The sequence below is a fragment of the Kogia breviceps genome, chromosome 10 (genome assembly GCF_026419965.1).
Source record: "Kogia breviceps isolate mKogBre1 chromosome 10, mKogBre1 haplotype 1, whole genome shotgun sequence".
Lineage (NCBI taxonomy): Eukaryota > Metazoa > Chordata > Mammalia > Artiodactyla > Physeteridae > Kogia > Kogia breviceps.
The window spans coordinates 78,196,787-78,216,447 of NC_081319.1; the positions used below are offsets into that span (position 1 = coordinate 78,196,787).

General features: G+C 43.6%; 1 protein-coding gene across 5 annotated transcripts in view; it reads left to right on the forward strand.

Annotated features, from left to right (window-relative positions):
- RUNX2 (RUNX family transcription factor 2) overlaps positions 1 to 19,661 on the forward strand; it is a 302,059-nt gene that overhangs the window by 61,929 nt on the left and 220,469 nt on the right. For 4 of the 5 annotated variants that reach the window (XM_067006329.1, XM_067006328.1, XM_059077788.2 and 1 more), the window contains exon 4: positions 8,107 to 8,280. The exons of the other annotated variant lie outside the window; for it this stretch is intronic. In XM_067006329.1, coding sequence (XP_066862430.1) covers positions 8,107 to 8,280 — 174 coding nt within the window. The remainder of the gene's footprint in view (positions 1 to 8,106; positions 8,281 to 19,661) is intronic. 5 annotated transcript variants of the gene reach the window in all.

Here is a 19,661-nt window from a genome sequence, read left to right on the forward strand (position 1 = left end):
AATTCTAAATGTAACAATGTTCTTATTTACTAATTTAGCAACTATTTGTTGTGTGCCTTCTCTGTACCTAGGCTCAAATTTACGTGTTAGATGTAGGACGTGACACCCATCCTTGGGGTTCACAGTCCAGTCCAGGAGAATCTAAGATATTAGGATTTGAAATTTTATATACATATTTTATATCAGTTCACAGAAAGTTAATGCTTACTGAATGCCTACTACACTTAAGTATAAACACATGTAGTGGACAAAAAGCAGTTGTAGCTGCTCTCAGTTTGCTGTGATAGAAACCAGAGGGCTCACCGAGGCCCTAGAGACAGAAAAGACCAGAACAAATGTGGTGACCAGGTTGAGACTGGGAAGGGATTTGGCCAAATGGAGGTGCTGGGGAGAGGCAGTTCTGAGGGGAGGAGGGAGCTTGGGCAAAGACACGGGGACTCTGAAGAACTGTGGGGAGTCCAGCGTGAGTGGGGCATAGGCTGGGAGCAGTACGGTTGGAACCATTGGAAGAAAGTGTGATAAGGTGCACTGAGACCGTCTTTTCCAGGTTCTTGTTTACTGGGCCCAGGGGGCTCTGTTTAATTTGATAGACACTGTAAGACGACTGAAAGGGTTTGAGCAGGTACATAACGTTAATGTTAGGATTTAGGGACTGAAAGGACTTTAGAAATGATGGAAACTAACTCTTCGTTTTTGCTAGGTCTCAGAGAGTTCCATTAAACCCTTCCTGTGGTCATACAGCTGGCTGGTGCCCTTTCATATATGCCAGCCTGCTGCTCTGGTATCTTAACCACAAGTGAGAGGTTAGGAGTGGTCCTAGTGAGAATGGAAACTAGGGGCTCATCCCTGTAGATGGGCTAGACCTGCAGAAACTACAGGCATGGGCTTGACCGGATGCTGGGGTCTAAGAAAGGGAGGTGGAAAAGACCTAGGCTGAATTTTGAGCCTGGGAGACTAGAAAACAGTTATATTAATGGAAACAGGGAAATTAGAGAAGAAGCTGGTTGGGACTGTTTGTAGTGGCACAGAGAGGTGTGTCAGGGAGAGGCAAAGCACTTATCTAAACATTGGGTGCATGACAAGGGTACAGTCTTCGATTTTTAGACTTTCACAAACCACCAGTGAAATGGATTCATTTGAATGTAAACAGATAAGAGTTTCACTTTTCTCAATAGTATTTTCATTTTCACATGTATGTAGGAACACAGAAAATCAAGGTTTTTAACCTAGAGCCTCAATAAAGTATTTGGATCCAAACTTTGCATGGCTTCCCTAAGAACTCACTTGAGTCTGTGTCATCTTCCATTTTTGCGGGAATGTAGTAACGCTCGTCCTCAGAGGTAAAATTCCAAGTAACTTCATTTGGAATTGAGTTCTGTCTTTAAAATTAGTCAACCTGTTCCCTAACCCCTCCCTGCAAACACTCTTTCATGTGCCACTTTCAGGGTAGAGAGATTAGAATTGAAGGCGTCATTTTTGTCCCCCCACCCCCCAGAACTGCTGTGGAATAGCATCTCTGTTGCATATAACCAGTTTACTCTGAAAAATGGTAATTCTGGTTCAAGTCCTCTCCCCTATTCCTATTTACTCTCTAAGTCATTGTCACAGCATTCTTAGATGGTTCTACTCTGTGGCTTGAGCCCTGGGGTATTGGACCAGATCTCATTCTGTCACTTGACTTGCTGGCAGCACAATTAGCTCATGTCTTCCCAGACCCCCCTCTCCCCTCAGGGAGGCCTGACGGCATGGCACAGGAGTCTCAGGGGATGCCAAAGTGTTGTTTTATTAGTCAGGGGATGAAAAGATCTGTCTTAAAAGACAGATTTCCGTATATATTGCATCGTTGAAAAGAATTAATGTTGTCAAATGAGAAGTGTCAAGTGATTTGTAGATGGTTTGCCCCTGGTTAGGTTAATATAACATATATGTTCAGCACCATCTTGTCTCACAGGACATCTATTATCATGGTTCTGTCATTTGTCCTCCAACTAGCTTTTCTCCTTCCTTCTCTGCTTATCAGGTTCCCCCTCCACCTTCAAGGATGTAATAATCTCATCGGTGAGGGTTTCCTCTTCCCTTTTAGTCAGCATCAGTTGTTCCCCTGTTCTTCCAATGGCATTTTATTGCTTTTTAAAGTTTTTTTTATTGTGAAAAATTTCAAACATACATTGAAAGAGATTATATTTCATAAAACCCCAGGTACCCATCGCCTTGTTTTATAATTAATAGCATTTTGCTGTATTTGCTTCATTTGTTATTTTGCTGAAATATTTTAGAGCAAATACCAGACATCAGGACATTTAACCTCTAGTTACCCGTTCTAAAACCTGAGGGCATACTCTTACATAATCACCAAAAGCACCTCTTCCTTAATATTTTGAAATAGTCCATATTTATATGTTTTCAATTGATCCCCAAACTGTAGCATTTCAGTGATTGTCTCACACAGTCCTTTGCAGTTAGATTTAACTGCTTGCCTTTCTTCCCTACTAGACTGTGCACTGCTTGAGGGCAAGGACGTTATCTTATATATTTTTTCCCCGCTCAAATTCACATAGTAGATGCCCAGCACACACTAGCTAGACTGACTGACCTGAATATGGACGCCATACTGATTCCTGATTGATGCTTTATTGCAGATCTGCCTTTTAACTTTATTTTATTTAAACATTGTATCTTCCTGATACCCAGGATACAAGTAGATAGATACCTAATAAAACAAGTGAGTGTTTAAAACTGATTTAAAATACTACTGTAAAGAGAGGAGCTGTCAAACATCATGCCCTAGTGACCAGCAAAATGACCCTTCTGTGCCACGTGAGAGCGAAGGGGCTGTGACACCCCCTGCCTGTTGTGAAAGGCGTACTCTTCTGTAAGTGCACTTGGGCATCCTTCAAGAGGGCTCACTAATTGGCATAGTGCATCACGCTGTGAATACAGGGCACAGAGCGTGAGGTTCTGGCTGGACGCCCACCTGCCTCTCCAGAGTTGTGAAGCGGTGCTCAATCTACTTTTATGAAAATGGGCAAAAATGGGTTACATCAGAGTGGCACGTTTGTTTTTGTAGTTCACATTACCACGGTTTCAGAGTCTTCATGGACCAGTTTCAGAAGCGTGATTTTTTAAGCAGAAGTTCTAAAGGCAACATTACCAACTTTCACCGTGGGTGAGTTGCCCTTGGACTGAAAGAACCGGGTGGGGAAGAATGGAACCATTAGACTATTGGTTGGTGACTTAACCGTTCCTCATGTGTCTTTGCTCTAGGGATGTGTGAATGCCGTGACCCTTCCATCACACTTTCTTCTTGTGCCCCTGAATCTGTTGCAACAAAAGTCATATTCAGCCAAACACACTGAACTTTTTGAATGAAATTTGTTCTGAAAACTACTTTTTTTTCCACTTGAAATTCACTTTTGACTGTGATTTTTTCTGAATAACTGATGATGTGCTATTTTAATCTAAAACAAGCTGGTTGGCAAATGGGAGGGAAAAGAGCCCCAGACCAGCAGTCAGAAGACCTGAGTTCTCGTCCTGCCACTAACTGTGTGACTTTGGGCAAGTCACTTCCCCTCTCAGGGACTCAGAGTCCTCTCCATTAAAGAGGTACACTGCTCTAAAACTGAGAGTCAAAATGATTTCTCTTGTCCTTTTCAGCTCTATGATTCTAAATGACTTGCGGCAATACTTAAGAATTATAGTAAGAGCAAATACTGCTTTTTCAGAAAGCAAGCAAGCAAGCAAGCTTTCATTTAAATGAACGTTCTTCAGGGAAATTTCTTAGGAAACATCCATCAATAAAGGCTGGTCTCTCAAAAAGGGGTTTCCCTGCTGCATTCACAAGACTGCCAAATAAGAAGGGAAGAGTTTTTCTGGGAAAGATAGTGCTATAATATGATATCCTGGGCCAGAAAAATTTCTCTCAACCAAGACATTTATCTAAAAGAGGAGAACATTCATTCATTGATCGTATAAACGTTTATTGAGCACCTACTGTACGGCAGGAACTGAGCTGGGTTGTGAGAATTACAGCTGTAAACATGCCAGAACAGTTGCTCTTGTTGGACTTACAGTCTTGCAGGGGAGACAAATCAATGCGTGAGATAATTACAGACGGTGGTTACAGCCATCAAGGAAATAAACAGGGAGTGCTCGAGGGGAGGGCACCTACTCTGGGTCTAGTAGGCAGGCACCTCTCATAGGAGGTGGTGTTCACCCTGAGGTCTAAGGGTTGAGAAGGAGTGGGCTATACAAAGAATCCTGGGGAGAGCATTTCAGGAAAATGGAAAAGTCCTGGAATGGGACACTAAGGGAGACAATGGCAGAGGCCTAGAGAGACATGATGGGGTCCTGGGTGAGGGTTGTGCTGGTGGAACTGAACAGATTTGAGATAGACTTTCAAGATGGAAATGACAAAATCTGTTAATGGATTGAATGTGGGGAGTGAGGGTTAAGGGGAAATTAAGGAAAGTGTTAAGGTGTTTGACTTAAGGGACTGAGCGGCTGGTGCCATCTGAGATGGGGGACTCTTAGGGAGGAACGGGGTTTCTTGGAGAGAAGAAGCAAGAATTGTGTCTTAAATATGCTGAATTTAAGATACCTTTGAGATGTCCCAGGGGAGAATCAAAGTCAAGTAGGCGGAGGGACACACAAACCTGGAACTCAGGACAGAGGTCAGGGCTCAGCCTAGCGATGGGGGAGGCATGGATGTGAGTCGGTGGCCTTGAGCGAGTGGGGTTGTGGGATCATTCTGGGCTGTGGCTCTCTACCTCAGCTGCACGTTGGACTATGTCGTGAGCTTTTAAAGAATAACTTTCCCCAGGACCCTCTTGCAGAGCTCCCGATTTAATTGAGCTGATGGACATCTATATTTTTCAAAGCTCCGTAGAGGAGATTTTTATTCGGCTTGGATGGGAGAGCCACTGATCAAAGCAGGCAGTGCAACTAGAAAAGGAGATCCAGGACCGAGCTTTTTCACAGTCTTAGATATGCAAGACTGTGCAACATGGAGACAGCAGTTCTCCATTCTTTATGGCTTCCTCCTGCTTGGAAGATCCACTCTTTGGCCCTTTGGATGAGGTTTGGTTCTCCCTGTACTGTGGCAGAGCACCCCGCCCTTGATTTAAGTCAGTGTGCCCTTTGTCTTTGGAGCCCCCAGTTTCCGAAGGGATGGCTTGGGTGCTGAGGATTTAAGTACCTCTTCTTTCAGCCCGTCATTTCTGTGTCACCCTGATGTGGTTCAGCGGTAGCAGTTATTTGCCACGGTTGAAAGATGAAGACCCCGTTTGGCTTTTGCTCTTCAGTCTCCTGTAAGAATTTTGTTGTGGTCGTGGTGGTGGCTGTGAAGGGGCAGACATTCTAGGAAGAAAAATGGGTATGTTTTTTGTATAGATGCAGCTGCAGATAGGTGTTCCCCGAATTACTCTAGCGTGTGTGTAGATACTCGGTAGCTTGCCTTCGAAGATCATTTCCAAAAGGTGATTGAGTCTTTTCAAATTTCACCTGCTCTTAAATTTCTCACACACATCCGTCCTTGCTCCTCCAAGGCGTTTCTTCTTGCCTACGACCTCCTATTACTGCCCCGAAGCACCGGACTCAGAGAAAATAAACGTGTCCTCACTCATTTGTGTACTGAGTTCACATCTCATACGGTCCCCATGAAAACCTAACGAAAGGGCTGTAGAAAGCAGAGGCAGAGCTGATTAAATTTTCTTGTGACCCATGGCCCACATAGAGCCCCAGTATATAAAGGAACCATGCAAGATCGTGTAGCCCTCCCCTCGCAGCCCTCAGGGAATCTGCCATTCCAAAAATATGGCCTATTAAATAACTTCCAGGGACAATTCCATAAGCTTTCTTGTTAATGTTTACAGCTGTATCAACACCACAGCAATCCTTTATTTTTTTTGGTATGTGTATGAGGAACAGAATCCGTGGATCTAAGTGTGACAAGTACTGTATGATTCTCTAATCGTGAACCTTGTAAGACACAGCGAGGTATACTGATGGAAGTATGTTTAGGGTAATGGGCGAGCTGTTAACTTTGTAACTGAATCCTTGCTGCTGCTTCTGCCTGCCTTGAAAACCAGCCTGACGCCTCCCAGGGCTTAGTCCTCAGGTGCATCACTCTGGATATTTGCAGTCCTTCGTAGCAGCTGGGAGAGGAAGGGAGAAGCTAGGATCCAGCATGGACGGTGCCACATGATGTATGGAAAGCTGAGTCCACTAGGACCCAGGCTGCATCCTGGTCCAGGCTGAGCTAGTCAATAGCTAAGACCCCCACGAGCTAGTTGTTTTATCTCTGCAGGCCTTGGTCACTTCAGCTATGAACACCTCACTTCCTGGGGTCTGGGAGCTGTTCTGGGTAATCCCTAAAGGCCCTTTAGATTTCTAAAATCTATGTGTAATCTGGATAAAAAGTCCTAAATGGTAGGGAGAACAACTATCAGTAAGCAATGAGTTTCCCTAGTTTTTCCTGATCATTTTTCTCCCAATCTTAGCCCCTCAGTTGTAGCACATGCCCCAGACTTACACTGGCAGGAAATAGGGTGGTGGGTGCATTTCAGTTAATGAGCCTTAGTTGGAACATGTTTGGCTGGGGAGACAGCTACACTCCTATTACCAAACCTTGGCTTCCTGTCTGTTTTCTTTGGGCTGGGTAGGCAATGAAAAAGGAGACAGGAAAATACATTTGGTGGCAAGTAAAATAAGGAATTTGTCTTAGGAAGACAGCTTATAGTTGGGAAATTCTAATGTTCGGCTTAACCCTGTCCTGATATATTCCTCTTGTCCTGTACTAAGTGGGAGATGAGGTGTTCTTGCTACTTGTAGAGTCTACCTTCCTATTCTCGAAGGCTCTTAATAATCCTCCTTCAAGGTTTTCTTCTGTTATAGATACTACTCCTAATGCCCTTAATTTTTCCTGCAAATTCTTTTTCTAGTCATCATCTTAAATGGCTCTTCTTTGAATCAGCTTCAGTTACTTAACATTTTACTAAACTGTTGGGGCAACATACCAGGGCTTCACTGGTACAGAATATGGAGTATATTTCTGTTTAGGAAGTAGGCATTATTGTACTTGTTCACCATAGTACCACTCTACAGATTTACACTTAACTAATGTTGCATCAATATTCAGGTGTTTTCCAGTTATGCCTGCACCAAGGCAATACCATGCTCTTTGCTAAGAATGATTGGATGATTTTTAAAAAGTCTTAGTACCTTGGTTATATTTCAACTTACATAGTTCTTTAATATCTAGAATTTCTGTGGATTTTACACTTGAATAGACTAGAAGAGAGATAAAGTGAGGTTTTTGTTTTGTTTGTTTTAAACAGTGGATTCTCACATTCACATGGTAACCCAAAGGGTATTTTTCAGTTTCTCTTACAGAACCACAGTACTAGATTTAAAATAAAAAAGCATTCTCTCTGATTTAACATAGTTTATTATACGCTTTCAGGCTTTGGCGTATCACAAAATATCCACATTCCTCTCGAGGATTTGAGTTTCCTTGCCTGTATTTCTGTTTTCCTCTTAAAGGGGTTCTCGGTTTGAGTTTTAATTTTTCAGAAAGGAGTCTCCATAAGGTACAGTGGTAACATAAAAAAGAAAAAGTCACTTATGGTCATCATGGAAGTGTCCCTTTAACAGATGTGTTTGTCTCTGTTTCTGCCCCAAGTATGGCCCACTGTGTGTCCCATGCACAGATTCTGAACTTTCAGGGCAGGTTTCCTCCTTCATGAAATGAGCAAACACAGCCCAGGACACAGTCACCTTTCCCAGCCTCCCTAAGAATCCAGAGGGGGTGCCCAGAGAGTCCCTCTTGGACTCTGGTGTCTGGGCCTCACCGCTGATGCTTGGCCCCGAGTCACCCTCTGGTCCCCTCCGCTCTCCATTCCTAGAACAGAACCAGGGATGCTTGCCACCGGACGATGCTTATTACAAAGCCCTTTGAAATGGAAGGCATTATATAGACGCATCATTATAAAGATCAGTATTGACAATTCCTTGGCTTAAACCCCTAGTATGTATGTTCACGTATCTATTTAGCATGGTCAATTGTTCAGCTAATTAATATGCTTTTATTTTATGATTTGCTGTTTCCAGGGCACAGACAGAAGCTTGATGACTCTAAACCTAGTTTGTTCTCTGACCGCCTCAGTGATTTAGGGCGCATTCCTCATCCCAGTATGAGAGTAGGTGTCCCGCCTCAGAACCCACGGCCCTCCCTGAACTCTGCACCAAGTCCTTTTAATCCACAAGGACAGAGTCAGATTACAGGTAAGACAGACTCATAGGTCTCACTTTCGCAGACTCCGGCAGGCTGGGGGTGAGGGGCTGCCTGACAGATGAGACGCGTTCACTTCAAAGCTTCTGGAGCTGGGAAATGGCTTATGATGAAAGAAATCAACACTTGAAGACACTGGCCTTCTTTTTTTTTTTTCTTTTAAATAAAAACCAAATACCAGTATTCACTAACTTTGGGATAAAATTTGGGGGAAGTTTCTACTGATACTGTCCTCTGTAGCGATGTCAGTCTGCACACTGGTGGGATGGTAATACCATGCTGTCTGGGAGAATGTTTGTTGTCAGTTTCTATATTGTGTCCAGGTGGTGCAGGGGATAACATCGCACCCTCACTATTAGAAAATTAGCATCACTGTCTCAGATGGGGGCTAATGTTTCTTACATGTATAACTGTTTCATTAAGTTGGCTGGAAAAGTGCCCTGGGCTAACAGGTAGCCTTAACTGGTGGTTATAAGGCAAGACCAAGGAGCGGCCCATTGGGCAGACAGAAGTCCCCTCTGCTTCACATCGAGCTCCCCGTTCTTCATGTGACATTTCTCTTTGTGCATTCCAGTGTGCTGCTTGCTTTACCTTTCTTCTTAAAAATGAATATCAGCATCGCATTACAGACTAATCATTCACATTTGGTGCATTAAGACTCCCAACCCTTTTTTTTTTTTTCCTGCCCCACTTGGGCAAAAGCAGATCTTCCTGTAGGACTAGTCTGCTTGCTTTTATGCCACGGTGACAAGAGAGTGTGCTAATCATCACAGGTCTTTAATTTGCAGATCACAGTACTGAGGGCAGCAGGGAACTCAACATGTCATCTAGTTACTACTGTTGGCAGACCGACTAGATGGGAAGGAAAATAACTCAAAATGTACAATAAACTCTCAACCTGGATCTTTTCTAATGGTTAGGGTTTTGTCTGTAGCCGTTAGGTTTTGAGTGTCTCTAATGGTTTATAAGCATAATTGTTTATAAACGAAATGACCTACTTCTGCTTCTGTCCTGCCCTTATTAGGTATATGTCATTTTGGATATTTACTTAGGTTTCTGTGGGTCTATGTGTACTAGTCTGAATATATGGATGTGCCTGAGTATGTATTTTTAAAATAATATAGAACTATAAAAATAAAATATCTAAACACTGAAGAGAACCAGATATCTGCATGAGAGAAGAAACTTAGAACTCTGTGAAGAATAGCCATGTGTTAGGTTTAAATAAATCTCCAGTTATTGAAATGTAGGAGTCAGGTTAGTGTGTTCACCTGACATGGGTCCTTGATGAAAATGCCAGGGTGAAATTCACACCAACTTGTGAATTTGAAGCTTGTCGCTATGTGTGCTACTACGTTTAAAGTAATGGACTTAATTTTTTTATTTTTAATTTTTTTATTGACATAGTTTTTACAATATTATATTAGTTTCAGATGTACAACGTAGTGATTCAAAATTTTTATTGATTATACTCTGCTTATAGTTATTATAAAATATTGGCTGTATTCGCCATGCTATACAATACATCCTTATGGCTTATTTATTTTATATACAGTCGTTTGTTAAAGTGATGGATTTTAGATCATTGATTAAGGTTCATAATAGCTGTCCTTTTGTCTTTATAGTAATCCTTAGATTCTGTGTGTGTGTGTGTGTATGTGTAGAAGTATGTGTGTACATATATAGAAGTGTTTACATATGATTTGTAAGGGTCTTATGATGGCTAATAAGATACATATAAGAAAAATATATGTTCTATGATTTGACAACCCCTGGGTTCTTAAAATGTGTGATTTCTATATTTAAATCCTTAACTGTTTACTAATTATATTTTGCTGATGGCTAAAGCCTTTAAAATGGCCTCTGGAACCTTTGTGCTGCGAGATTCATTTAAGAAGGTGCTTTTCTCAAGGCGTTGTCCTCAAACCTAAAGATGACACCAGAAAATAGGACCCAGAGGACATTTTAGAATCCAAAGCCCCCTTAGATATCATTAGCCAAAAGCTAGGTAAACGTTGTGAAGATCTACATTTTAGCAGCACCCCTGACCCCACATATGAGTGCAGAGAGGGAGGCTCCGAGGAGGCCTGAGGCACGTTGCTGCCCGATGAGCATGTGAGCCGAGCAAAAGCCTGGCCACCTCCACCAACCCTGCTCACCTCCAGGCATCAGCCTCTTCCCCGTCAGGAGGCTCACGGAGGTTAAGCTCCTTGACTGCAGTTTTACAGCACGTTAGTGACGGAGCAGAATTCGGTCTCTCGACTCCTAAGGCAGTATGTTTGGTCTTATACAATATCATGCTGCAATTCCATCATGATCATTTAAAAACAGTATTTCAATGTTCACTGGATGTATTCTTAAAAATGAAAATATCACTTTCTGGAATTATAGTACAGGAGTATTAGCTCTGCATTTTGGGATGATGGCGTCAATAGAATTGATTCATAGATGAGTCTCCTCACTTTTTTAAGCATCCACAAGGTATTGGTCCCTACAACTTCCTTGAACTTTCCAAATTTGCAGACTTACACACACTTTCATGCCACCCCTACCCACTGTTGGCCACATGCCCTTTCTTTAAACCCCTGCATGTCGTTAGTGAGACAATACAAGTATCTACCCATAACCAAGGATGTGCAGAGTTCTACAATGACCTGGCTTGTTAGGACAGCCCAGAAACATCCGTAGCAGCAGCAATTTCAAAGTGAATTGAATAGATCACTTTTTTCTCCCTGGATTAATTTTCTTATTTATTTAATAAGTGTGAGTTAGAGTGAATCACATGTAGAGAATTGGGTCTTATGGAAAACGGGGGAGAGCAGAAAGGTTCTGTCCTTGAGTTAAAGTCTAAGTGAAGAGTTGTCTTCTTTCCCAGCCCTTGCACAGCCACATTCTATCCCAAGGCTATAATGTACATGTCGTCCCTCTGTACCCCCTGACTTACACTGTTCTATCTATGGTGGTCTCTTCCTGTTGACAAGATCCACCCATCCTTCAAGGTCACTGTTATCTTCTTCATGAAAGTCTTGGAACCTTCATCTAGAGGCTGCCTCTCCATCCTCTAAGCTTCAGTTGAGATAGCCTTATTTTATGGCTTCTGTGTCTCTCCCCTTTAGATTAGAAATTCTCTGAGGGATTTATTCCAGGCATTTATTTTCTCTTGTGCCTAGCACAGTGGTAGCTAGCGTCTCATTAAATGTTGAATGAATGAAAGTTGAGATAAGAAGAAATCATTGCAAGAAGGGTTGGACTATCATGCCTGGTTCGTGTTGACCGTTCTTTCTGATTTCCCACCCCAGGGTGCTTATGTCCCTTCCGATGAACAATAACAGCAGAAATCACATTTCAGTAGAACATGTACATGGTTAAACCATTTGGTATCATTTCAGTTTAGGGTCTACATTTTCACATGATTAAGTTTAAATTCTCCTTAAGAGACTGGATTTTGTAACTTCTTTGCAATACGCCACACCTGCATTTTAGTGCACATAATCCTTTGGATAAAGGTATTGGCAACAGAAAGGGCCCAGTTATCTCTCATCGATCAGCTTGGCTCTCTTGATATCTCAAGCTCTTACCCCCAAACTATAGACAGTGATCATGGTTGTATAGTCACTATGAGTTCTCCTACATGCCAGCATAAAAGGCAAGTCGAACTCCCAGAAGAGTGAAATGAAATTAGGAATTGTAAAGTGAAGAAGTCCTAAGCCTTTAGTGTTTCATATTAGTGTGTCTTGCAGTTCCTAGGGCTCAAGGTCCTGGGAAGGACCAAAGGGCTGGCTTCTTTGCAGTGCAGGTCTGACCTGTCACTCTGTTGAGGTCTTTAATGGTGACGTTCTGCCTGAGGGCCCAGGGCCTGCCCATGGCTTCCTGAGGAAATTGCTTCCTCTGCACCTCTTTTTTTTTTTTTTTTTTAAATCTTTCAGACATCGGTTGCCTGTCTCTGGGTGCTAGGAAACAACCTAGCTTGTCACAAATGTCCCCTTCTTTTGATTCAGAACATGGTGGTAGCAGTGGAGTAGGGAGACTATGTTAGGAGATGTTGCTCAAGATAAGCACTGTTTTGAACTCAGTACCCTCTGGATGGGTAAGCCACATCTAGGGGAAAAAAGAGCTGACTCAGGCCCTTGGCGGATTGGGAAATTCACGTAACCTTGGGGGTGGGCATTCTGCGATTCTGTTACTCATTGCTAAAAAAATATTTATTGAATGCTTATTTTTTGCCAGAGAACAAGATAGTATAGTTACTCTTCACCAGAGGCTCACATTTTAGTGACATATAGTCAGCGATTGGGTCAATAAGCATGCATGCAAGGTACTTTCAGATAATAACAGAAGCTTTGGGGAAGTGAAATAGAGTAATGGGAGAGAGCAGTGTAGGGAGGGAAAAAGCTAATTTTGATTGGAAAGTTTGAAGAGCTTTGAAGATCTCTGAGGAACAGCATTTCTGGCGGAGGGGAAACTCAGGCAAAGGCTCTCAGGGAGCAGTGATGCGGTGTGTGCAGGGGACAGGAAGCTCAGGATAGGTAGAGCAGAGTGAAAAAGGGGAGCGGGCAGGGGCTCGATTAAGGAGAGTCTTCAAGGCCCTGGTAAGGATTGTGGGTTTTGTCCAGACCACAGGGGGGCGCTATTGAAGGATATGAAGCAAGAGAATGACATTATCTAATTCACATGCTTTTAAGAACTCCTTTGGCTGCTGTGTGTAGCATGGATCATAAGGGGGCAGTGGTAGGAGCAGGGTCATTCTTTAGGAAGTGACTGCAATAGCCCCAGAGGGAATTAAGGATGGTCGCATTCAGAACTCAGGTCAAATGCTGGCACCTCTGTCAGGCCTCTTCCAACCCACCCAAGCTGAGTCTAAGGCTCCCACACCACCGTAGCACATGGTGACAATTATTTGTGTACACGTCTGTCTCCTCTGTCAGAGTTTGAACTTTCAAAGTCTAGGGCCATGTTTTACTGACCTCTGTGTCCGTGTTGACTTCTATGGTGCCCACTGCTTGGTGACTTTTGGTTTGGTGATGAATGAATGAACAGGGGTTGGACTTCTTCAGGAAGTGTGACCCATTATTATCCTACCCTGAATATTTTTCTAGTACCTATTTGATTGGATTACTCTTAGCTGCCATTTATTGACTGTGTATCACGTAGCAGGCATTTCTCACAACGGTTCTATGAGATGGGTAGCGTTGTTGTAAAAACTGAGGGTCCGAGAGGCTAGTAACTTGCTCAAGGTCCGACTTACACACCAGTGAGTCGTAAATATAGGAATTAAGGCCAGATTTATGTAGGGAGGAGGATCCTGTGCACTCAACCACCAGGGACCCTCAGGAGGCTGAAGCGTACGTCTCTCTTGGCCCAGTTTCCTCCCATTTCAGACTTTCATTTGTGCAGCTCTTTACTATTTACAAACTAGTTTTACATAAAGTTCTTGTTAAAGCCTTAAAACAGTTCTGTAAAGTACATATTTTATAGGTGGAGGAAATGGACTCTTCGAGAAATGAGCTGCTAAAGGCCTCTTGAGCTACTATAGTTGACTGAGTTCTAGACTCTTAGTGGGCAACCAGCCTCATGGCCGTTGAGTCGGCCATGTTGCTGACTGTCTAAGTGGCGTGTGTCCTAATGGACCAATGTCTCTTTCTTTCTCCATCAGATATTATTTAGGATCCTCAGAGACGAAATGTTCATAAAAGGGATGCATTAGGAGTATCTGAATTAAGCTTTAAAATGCAATATAATTGCTTTTGCTAATTAAAGGACAGTTATATATGAGCCTATATCCAAGGTAACCTTTTTAGGGATATCTTGAAAATCAACTTGCCAGGCATCATGTAGGATGATGATGATCTTATCAGCAGTTACCTCGCCTGAAGCGAAGTCGTTTCCGCCCAACTTCAGTCTGCTGCTGTGTCCCCTTGGCAAACATGCTCCTTTAAGCATTAAGAGGATTCTGGCCAGCTGGGCTTCAGCTGTGTATGTGTTTGGCTGTTTTAGCCCTCAGGCTGCTGTGCTTGCACTGAAACATTTACTAGCAAAGCCTTCTAGAAATAGGAAAGCACAGCTGAGCAGCCGTGTCCCAAACTACCGTCCTATTCAAGTGCCGAGTGACCCCGCAATTCTTTCGGGTGAAACAAGTCGGGAGGTGAAGCGGGCGAGGGTGGGTGGCGGTGGCTGTGAGTGTGAAGAGGAGGAACCCACGAGGGGCACAGTGACTGTTACTGAGCAGGAAGGATGACTGCGGGTGCCTTCAGCGTGAGAAGAATTGTAGGATGTGGGGAGTGGGAGGCAAATGAGGTCCCCTGCTTTACGATCACCGTGGCCCTACTCACCTATAGGCATCTTGTGTCCTAAGGAACTGAAATCACCACACTCAAGGCAGGTGGTTGGAAGTTCTGTTCTTTCAGTTGGGTGGTGCTGTGTTTTCATTTCTGAAGTTACTGCAGAGTCTTGTCCTGTCTTCTTCCTCTGAGATCTTTTGGGCAGAATAGCCAGGAAAATTTGCTGCTGCCACGCACACGTGTGAGCGGGAAAGCTCTTCAGAGGAGGTTGCTGGTTACAGTTCTTATGAAGAAATAGCACAAATCCTGTGTGTGAACACAATTTCACATCTCTTCAACTCTGGCAGCCACCTGCTAAGGAAGAGTGGAGTTCAGGTCCGGCCTGGGCTGCTTTGAAGGATAAAGCTCAGTATGACCCTGTGAGGGGCTGGCTGTCAGTGTGCTGTGTGTTCCCTGCAACTGTTGGCATCATTCGTAGATGAGCTCCTTAAAGGTCTATGGACTTCTGTCGGTTGGAATTCCCTATTAACTGAAGATGCTCTGACTTTATTATGCTTTTAGAAAAACACAAGACGGGTAATGTTCCAAGAGAAAATCAATTTCTTGAGTTCCAAAATCTTGTCATCGTAATGTTCTCCTGTCTGGAATACAAGATGCTCAGTTAATATCAAATCACGATAAGGAGAATCGATCTCCTTCACGATGCGTCTCCTTGTCCTTCCCCAAGACTGTTCCATTTCTAGCCTGACTTCAGGACTCTGCCCAGAGGAGGTCTGGGTTTCGTTCTCTCATTCTTTTCCAAAGCATCATCTTTCTCTTTTTAGTTTTATATTTAGTTTGAGCTTTACATATATGTATATGTGTACACACATGTATGCGTGTCTTTACTAGTTGCCTAGGGACTCTTCTTGCCTCTTTTTACCTTTTGCTATGGATTCTGGGAAGAATGATCAGAGTAAGAGTCTCACTTTGAATGAAATATTCAACCTCCAGGGCTACCCCAGGAGAAGGGCGAGTCAGGCATGCAGTTTGATATAATGGATGCTCTCATGGTGTATTTTGATGTTGGATTGTGGATGGGTACCCAGGCCTTCAAACAGAGAGCTGGAGTTTATTGTACTATGTGGTATTAATAGCAGCAACATTATATTACAGATGTTATCAGTTTGAAAAGTATTTTCATTCCATTTTTTTTCATTTTAATATATGCAGAAGTATTCCAGGAATAAAAATGTATGGCGTTATTCCCAGTTAAGACCATCAGATTCTTTCCAGGGCTTTGTTTATTTTGATAAGGACTTGCTTTTTAACTGTTTAAAAACAGTTGGTAGTAACAGATTTCACAGAAGAGTCAGTAAGAGGACAGATTTCACAGAGGGGTCAGTATTGTGAACCCTGTTCAGCGAATAAGAAAACTTAGGCACCAGGAGATTCTGGAACTCTCAGGGCTGAAATTAGAAATCAGTGTCCCGGGAAGGTGAAGTCTGACAAGGTGGTTTTAGGTGGGGAGGGTGTAGGGGGAAGGGTTAGAAGAACAGTACACCTTTGGGAAGGTGAGTGGGGGGAAAGGAAAATGCCTTTGAGCATCTCTGAGGACCCCGGTAAGGACAGAGATGCTGGGAAGAGCCAGTCAGCAGTGATTGTCTCCTGAGGTGGTTGCAGCTTGTGAACAGGAGTGGGCCCTGCAGTGGTTCATGGTCAGGGGGAATGACAGTTTCTCTAGGACTCGGTAGGACTCGGTGCAAGTCAGGGAAACGAGGCAGATGTTGAGCCACTTACCAACGTGGAAGAATGTTCTGGAGGTTGGTAGGTTAGGGTCAAGACAGAAGAACTTCTGAAGAGGAGTTGGCTCATCTTGTGGGCTTGGAGAGTGAGCAACCGCCAAGTGGAAAGGTTAGGAGGAAGGATCTGGGGAAATCCAAGCTTCAGTTCAGGTGGGAAGGAGGTGTTTCATGGAAAGACTGAGGGTATATGGGAGCTCTATGGCCATTCCTTAACCATTCCTCGTGTGACAGATGGAGGTCCCATGCCTTGTTCTGTCTTCTCCAGGGCTCTGGGCTGACCCTAACCTTGAGAAAACACAACCCTCCAGCACTGACCAGTGGGGTAGGGGTCCGCTCGTGCTGTGTTAATCCATCTCAAGATTGTGCTGACTTTTTGTCATCCCATCACACTGTGGCTTGCAGTCCATGAAAAGCTCTGCTCTTAGGGCAGACTTCCCCTGTCCCGTCTTGCAGTTGACCAAATGCAGCACTGTACTCTTGTTCTTTGTCTATTTCATTGTGTCACTTTCACTTCCTCCTTCCATCTTGTAGGGTTATTTTATAGTTCTGGCTCCTCATCCAGTATGTTGACTGTTTCTCCCAATTTTGTCTCATCTTGAAGCTTATGAAGGTTGCTTTTCATTCTTAAAGACTTTGCTGAAGATGCAGGACGTAACTAGGATTATCATGCCCTTGAATATGCCACTGTGTTCCTCTCTCGAAGCTGACCGTGACCTGTATCAACAACCACTTTCTGGTAGGCCTTTTAACTACCTGTACCTCCCTTTAGAGGTAACGTGTGTATCTTGCCGAGGTCAAGAGGCACAGCAGACAGAGGGGCTTTCTTTTAACCTATTGCTCTTGTAATCCTAGGAAACAAGTTTTTAGTGAACCCATTCTGCTTTCTTGATGTCACTTTGGGCATCAAGTGTGAAGTGTTGATTATACACAGGCTTTTGAAAGGGACTCAAGTGTTTTTAGAGGTCTGCAAGCAATGGCTCCAAAAAACTAGTTGCAATTTCGCTTTTTACCATGGCAATGCCATTCTCAGGAAAGGCAAATGGGGAAAGAGATAAAAGTACTGTCTATCATGGAGTAAACTTTAAAGTCACTCTCTTCAAATAATAACTGTCATGTGGACGAGGAATCCCAGACAGCGAAGCTATGATGAGGAGTGAGTGGAGTTCCAGGGAGACACGTTTTCCTTAATACAAGGAAGAACTTTGCAGACCCTGCTCTGTCAAAGAGAAGCCCCTTGTCTGCCAGTCTCCATACATTCTTGCAATATTGTGGGGTGTAATTCATCTCGGAGCAGGAACTTGAATTCATTTAAAGCAGTGGGTTGCTCTCTCTTATCTCCTCACGTCTCTTGGGCCTTAATTTCCTCTTAAGCATGTTTTTTCTGCTCATTCTATTTGAAGATCATTCTTCCTGATAGGGCAAATTAATTCAGAGTAGTGTTGGGTAATTTTCCTTTCTAACAATCATCAGTAAAAATCAGTAAAAATGATACCCGTTGTTCTCAAACTTTGGCATCACCTGGGGAGCTTGTTACACGTACAGATGCCCGGGCTTTACCCCTGAACCAGAATGTATGAGGTGGAGCCTGCCCAGATCACAGCTGCAGGCCCAAGGCCCTTGATTGCAGGCTCACCTTGCCCCCCCAGAGCCAATCTGATCCAGCTGAGGCATCTCAGGACCTCATCCCCCTCGTTGGACCACGTGCAGAGGCAGCTGAGTGCCTCAGACCGCTTCCTGGTTCCCTGAGTGCAACTCCTGGACTCCACCCTTGCATCTGTTTCAGCTGCTGTTTTCCCTACACACCCTTCCCTGTGTGTGTCCTGGGATGGCTTCTGCCCTGTTTCTATTATGATGATGTCAGAGGGAGATTTTTTTAAATGTGAACCTGTTGATGTCACCCCATACTTAAAAACACCCCCGTGACCTTCCATGGCAGTTAGGATAAAGATCAAAACCTCTCGCGTGACCCAGCAGGTTCTGCATAGCCTGGGTCCTCCCTGCCTGTTTTCCAGTCTCTTCTCACACTGTCTTGAACCTTTTGTCAGTCTTCCAAGCACACTGGCTTTCTCATCTCTTCAAAAAAGCTATACTGCCTCCGTCCCAGGAACTTGATATATGCTGTTCGCTTTACCTAAAGCCCTCGTAACCCCACCTACGTATCCACTGGACTTCTGCTTGCCTGTCTCTAATCATCACATCATTAGAGAAACCTTCCCCAGCCTTGGCTGGAGTCCCCCACTGTACACTCTTATGATGCCAAGGACATCTCCTTTTTAGCACTTATCACAGTTACATGATTAGTTGATTAATGTCAGCCTCTCCCACCAAACTGTAACCTCTGTGAGGTCAGGCAGACTCTTTATTCACCATTAATATCTCTAGAACCTAGCAGAGTACCAGAGGAGGTACTCAATAGATATTTTTTGAATGAAGGAGTGGGAGCCAGTTCTTGGAACCATGGACAATACCATCATCCATCCGACAACAGGATTCACCATGTCTGGGGACCTTCTGTAACACCCCGACTGCTATAATCTCACCCACTAGATGTTAATAGCTTGATTTGAACTTGAATTTCCTGCATCCACTTCAATACTGTGATTTGAACTAAGGTCACTTCCCCTGGCCAGCACCACATCCCAGTTATTTCTCAAATTCTGGTCCTACCTGTTTGTAGCTAGTTCCCTTCCCTCTGCTACCTTTACACTGAGGTCCGGGATGTGCCAATGCTGAGGCCCGGTTAGGTGTGACATATGGTATAGCCTCTTGTTTCTTCTCTTAGGTTTTTCTAGGTAAATGGGGTAAGAGGATGTAAAAGTACTGTCTATCATGTAGTAAACTTTAAAGGCATGATCTTCAAATAATGTAATAACTGTCATGTGGACGAGGTATCCCAGGCAGCAATGATGAGGAGTGAGTGGAGTTCCAGGGAGACATGTTTTCCTTAATATAAGGAAGAACTCTGCAGACTCTGCTCTGTCAACGAGAAGCCCTAACTAAAAAGAAAATGAGAAAATTCCCTCATTTTCTGTAAGACAGTGATGAGTTCCATCCAGCCCCAAATTGGTGGTACTGAAAAACGGCACTTCTCATTACCTTGTCTTAACTTCCTTCTGGTCTTTTCTTTTGACATTTTGTTAGGGGCTGTGACGTCTCAGGCTGTACCTGTCATTTCTCATTCTCTTCCGCACCATATGGTCCCTTAGGATTTACTAAGTCCCCCTCGTTCCATTGCTTGTACTGACACATAACTCCTCATGCCTGGTGCACCCTGCATAGCATCCAGTTCTACCCGAACAGGTTGCTGCTTTT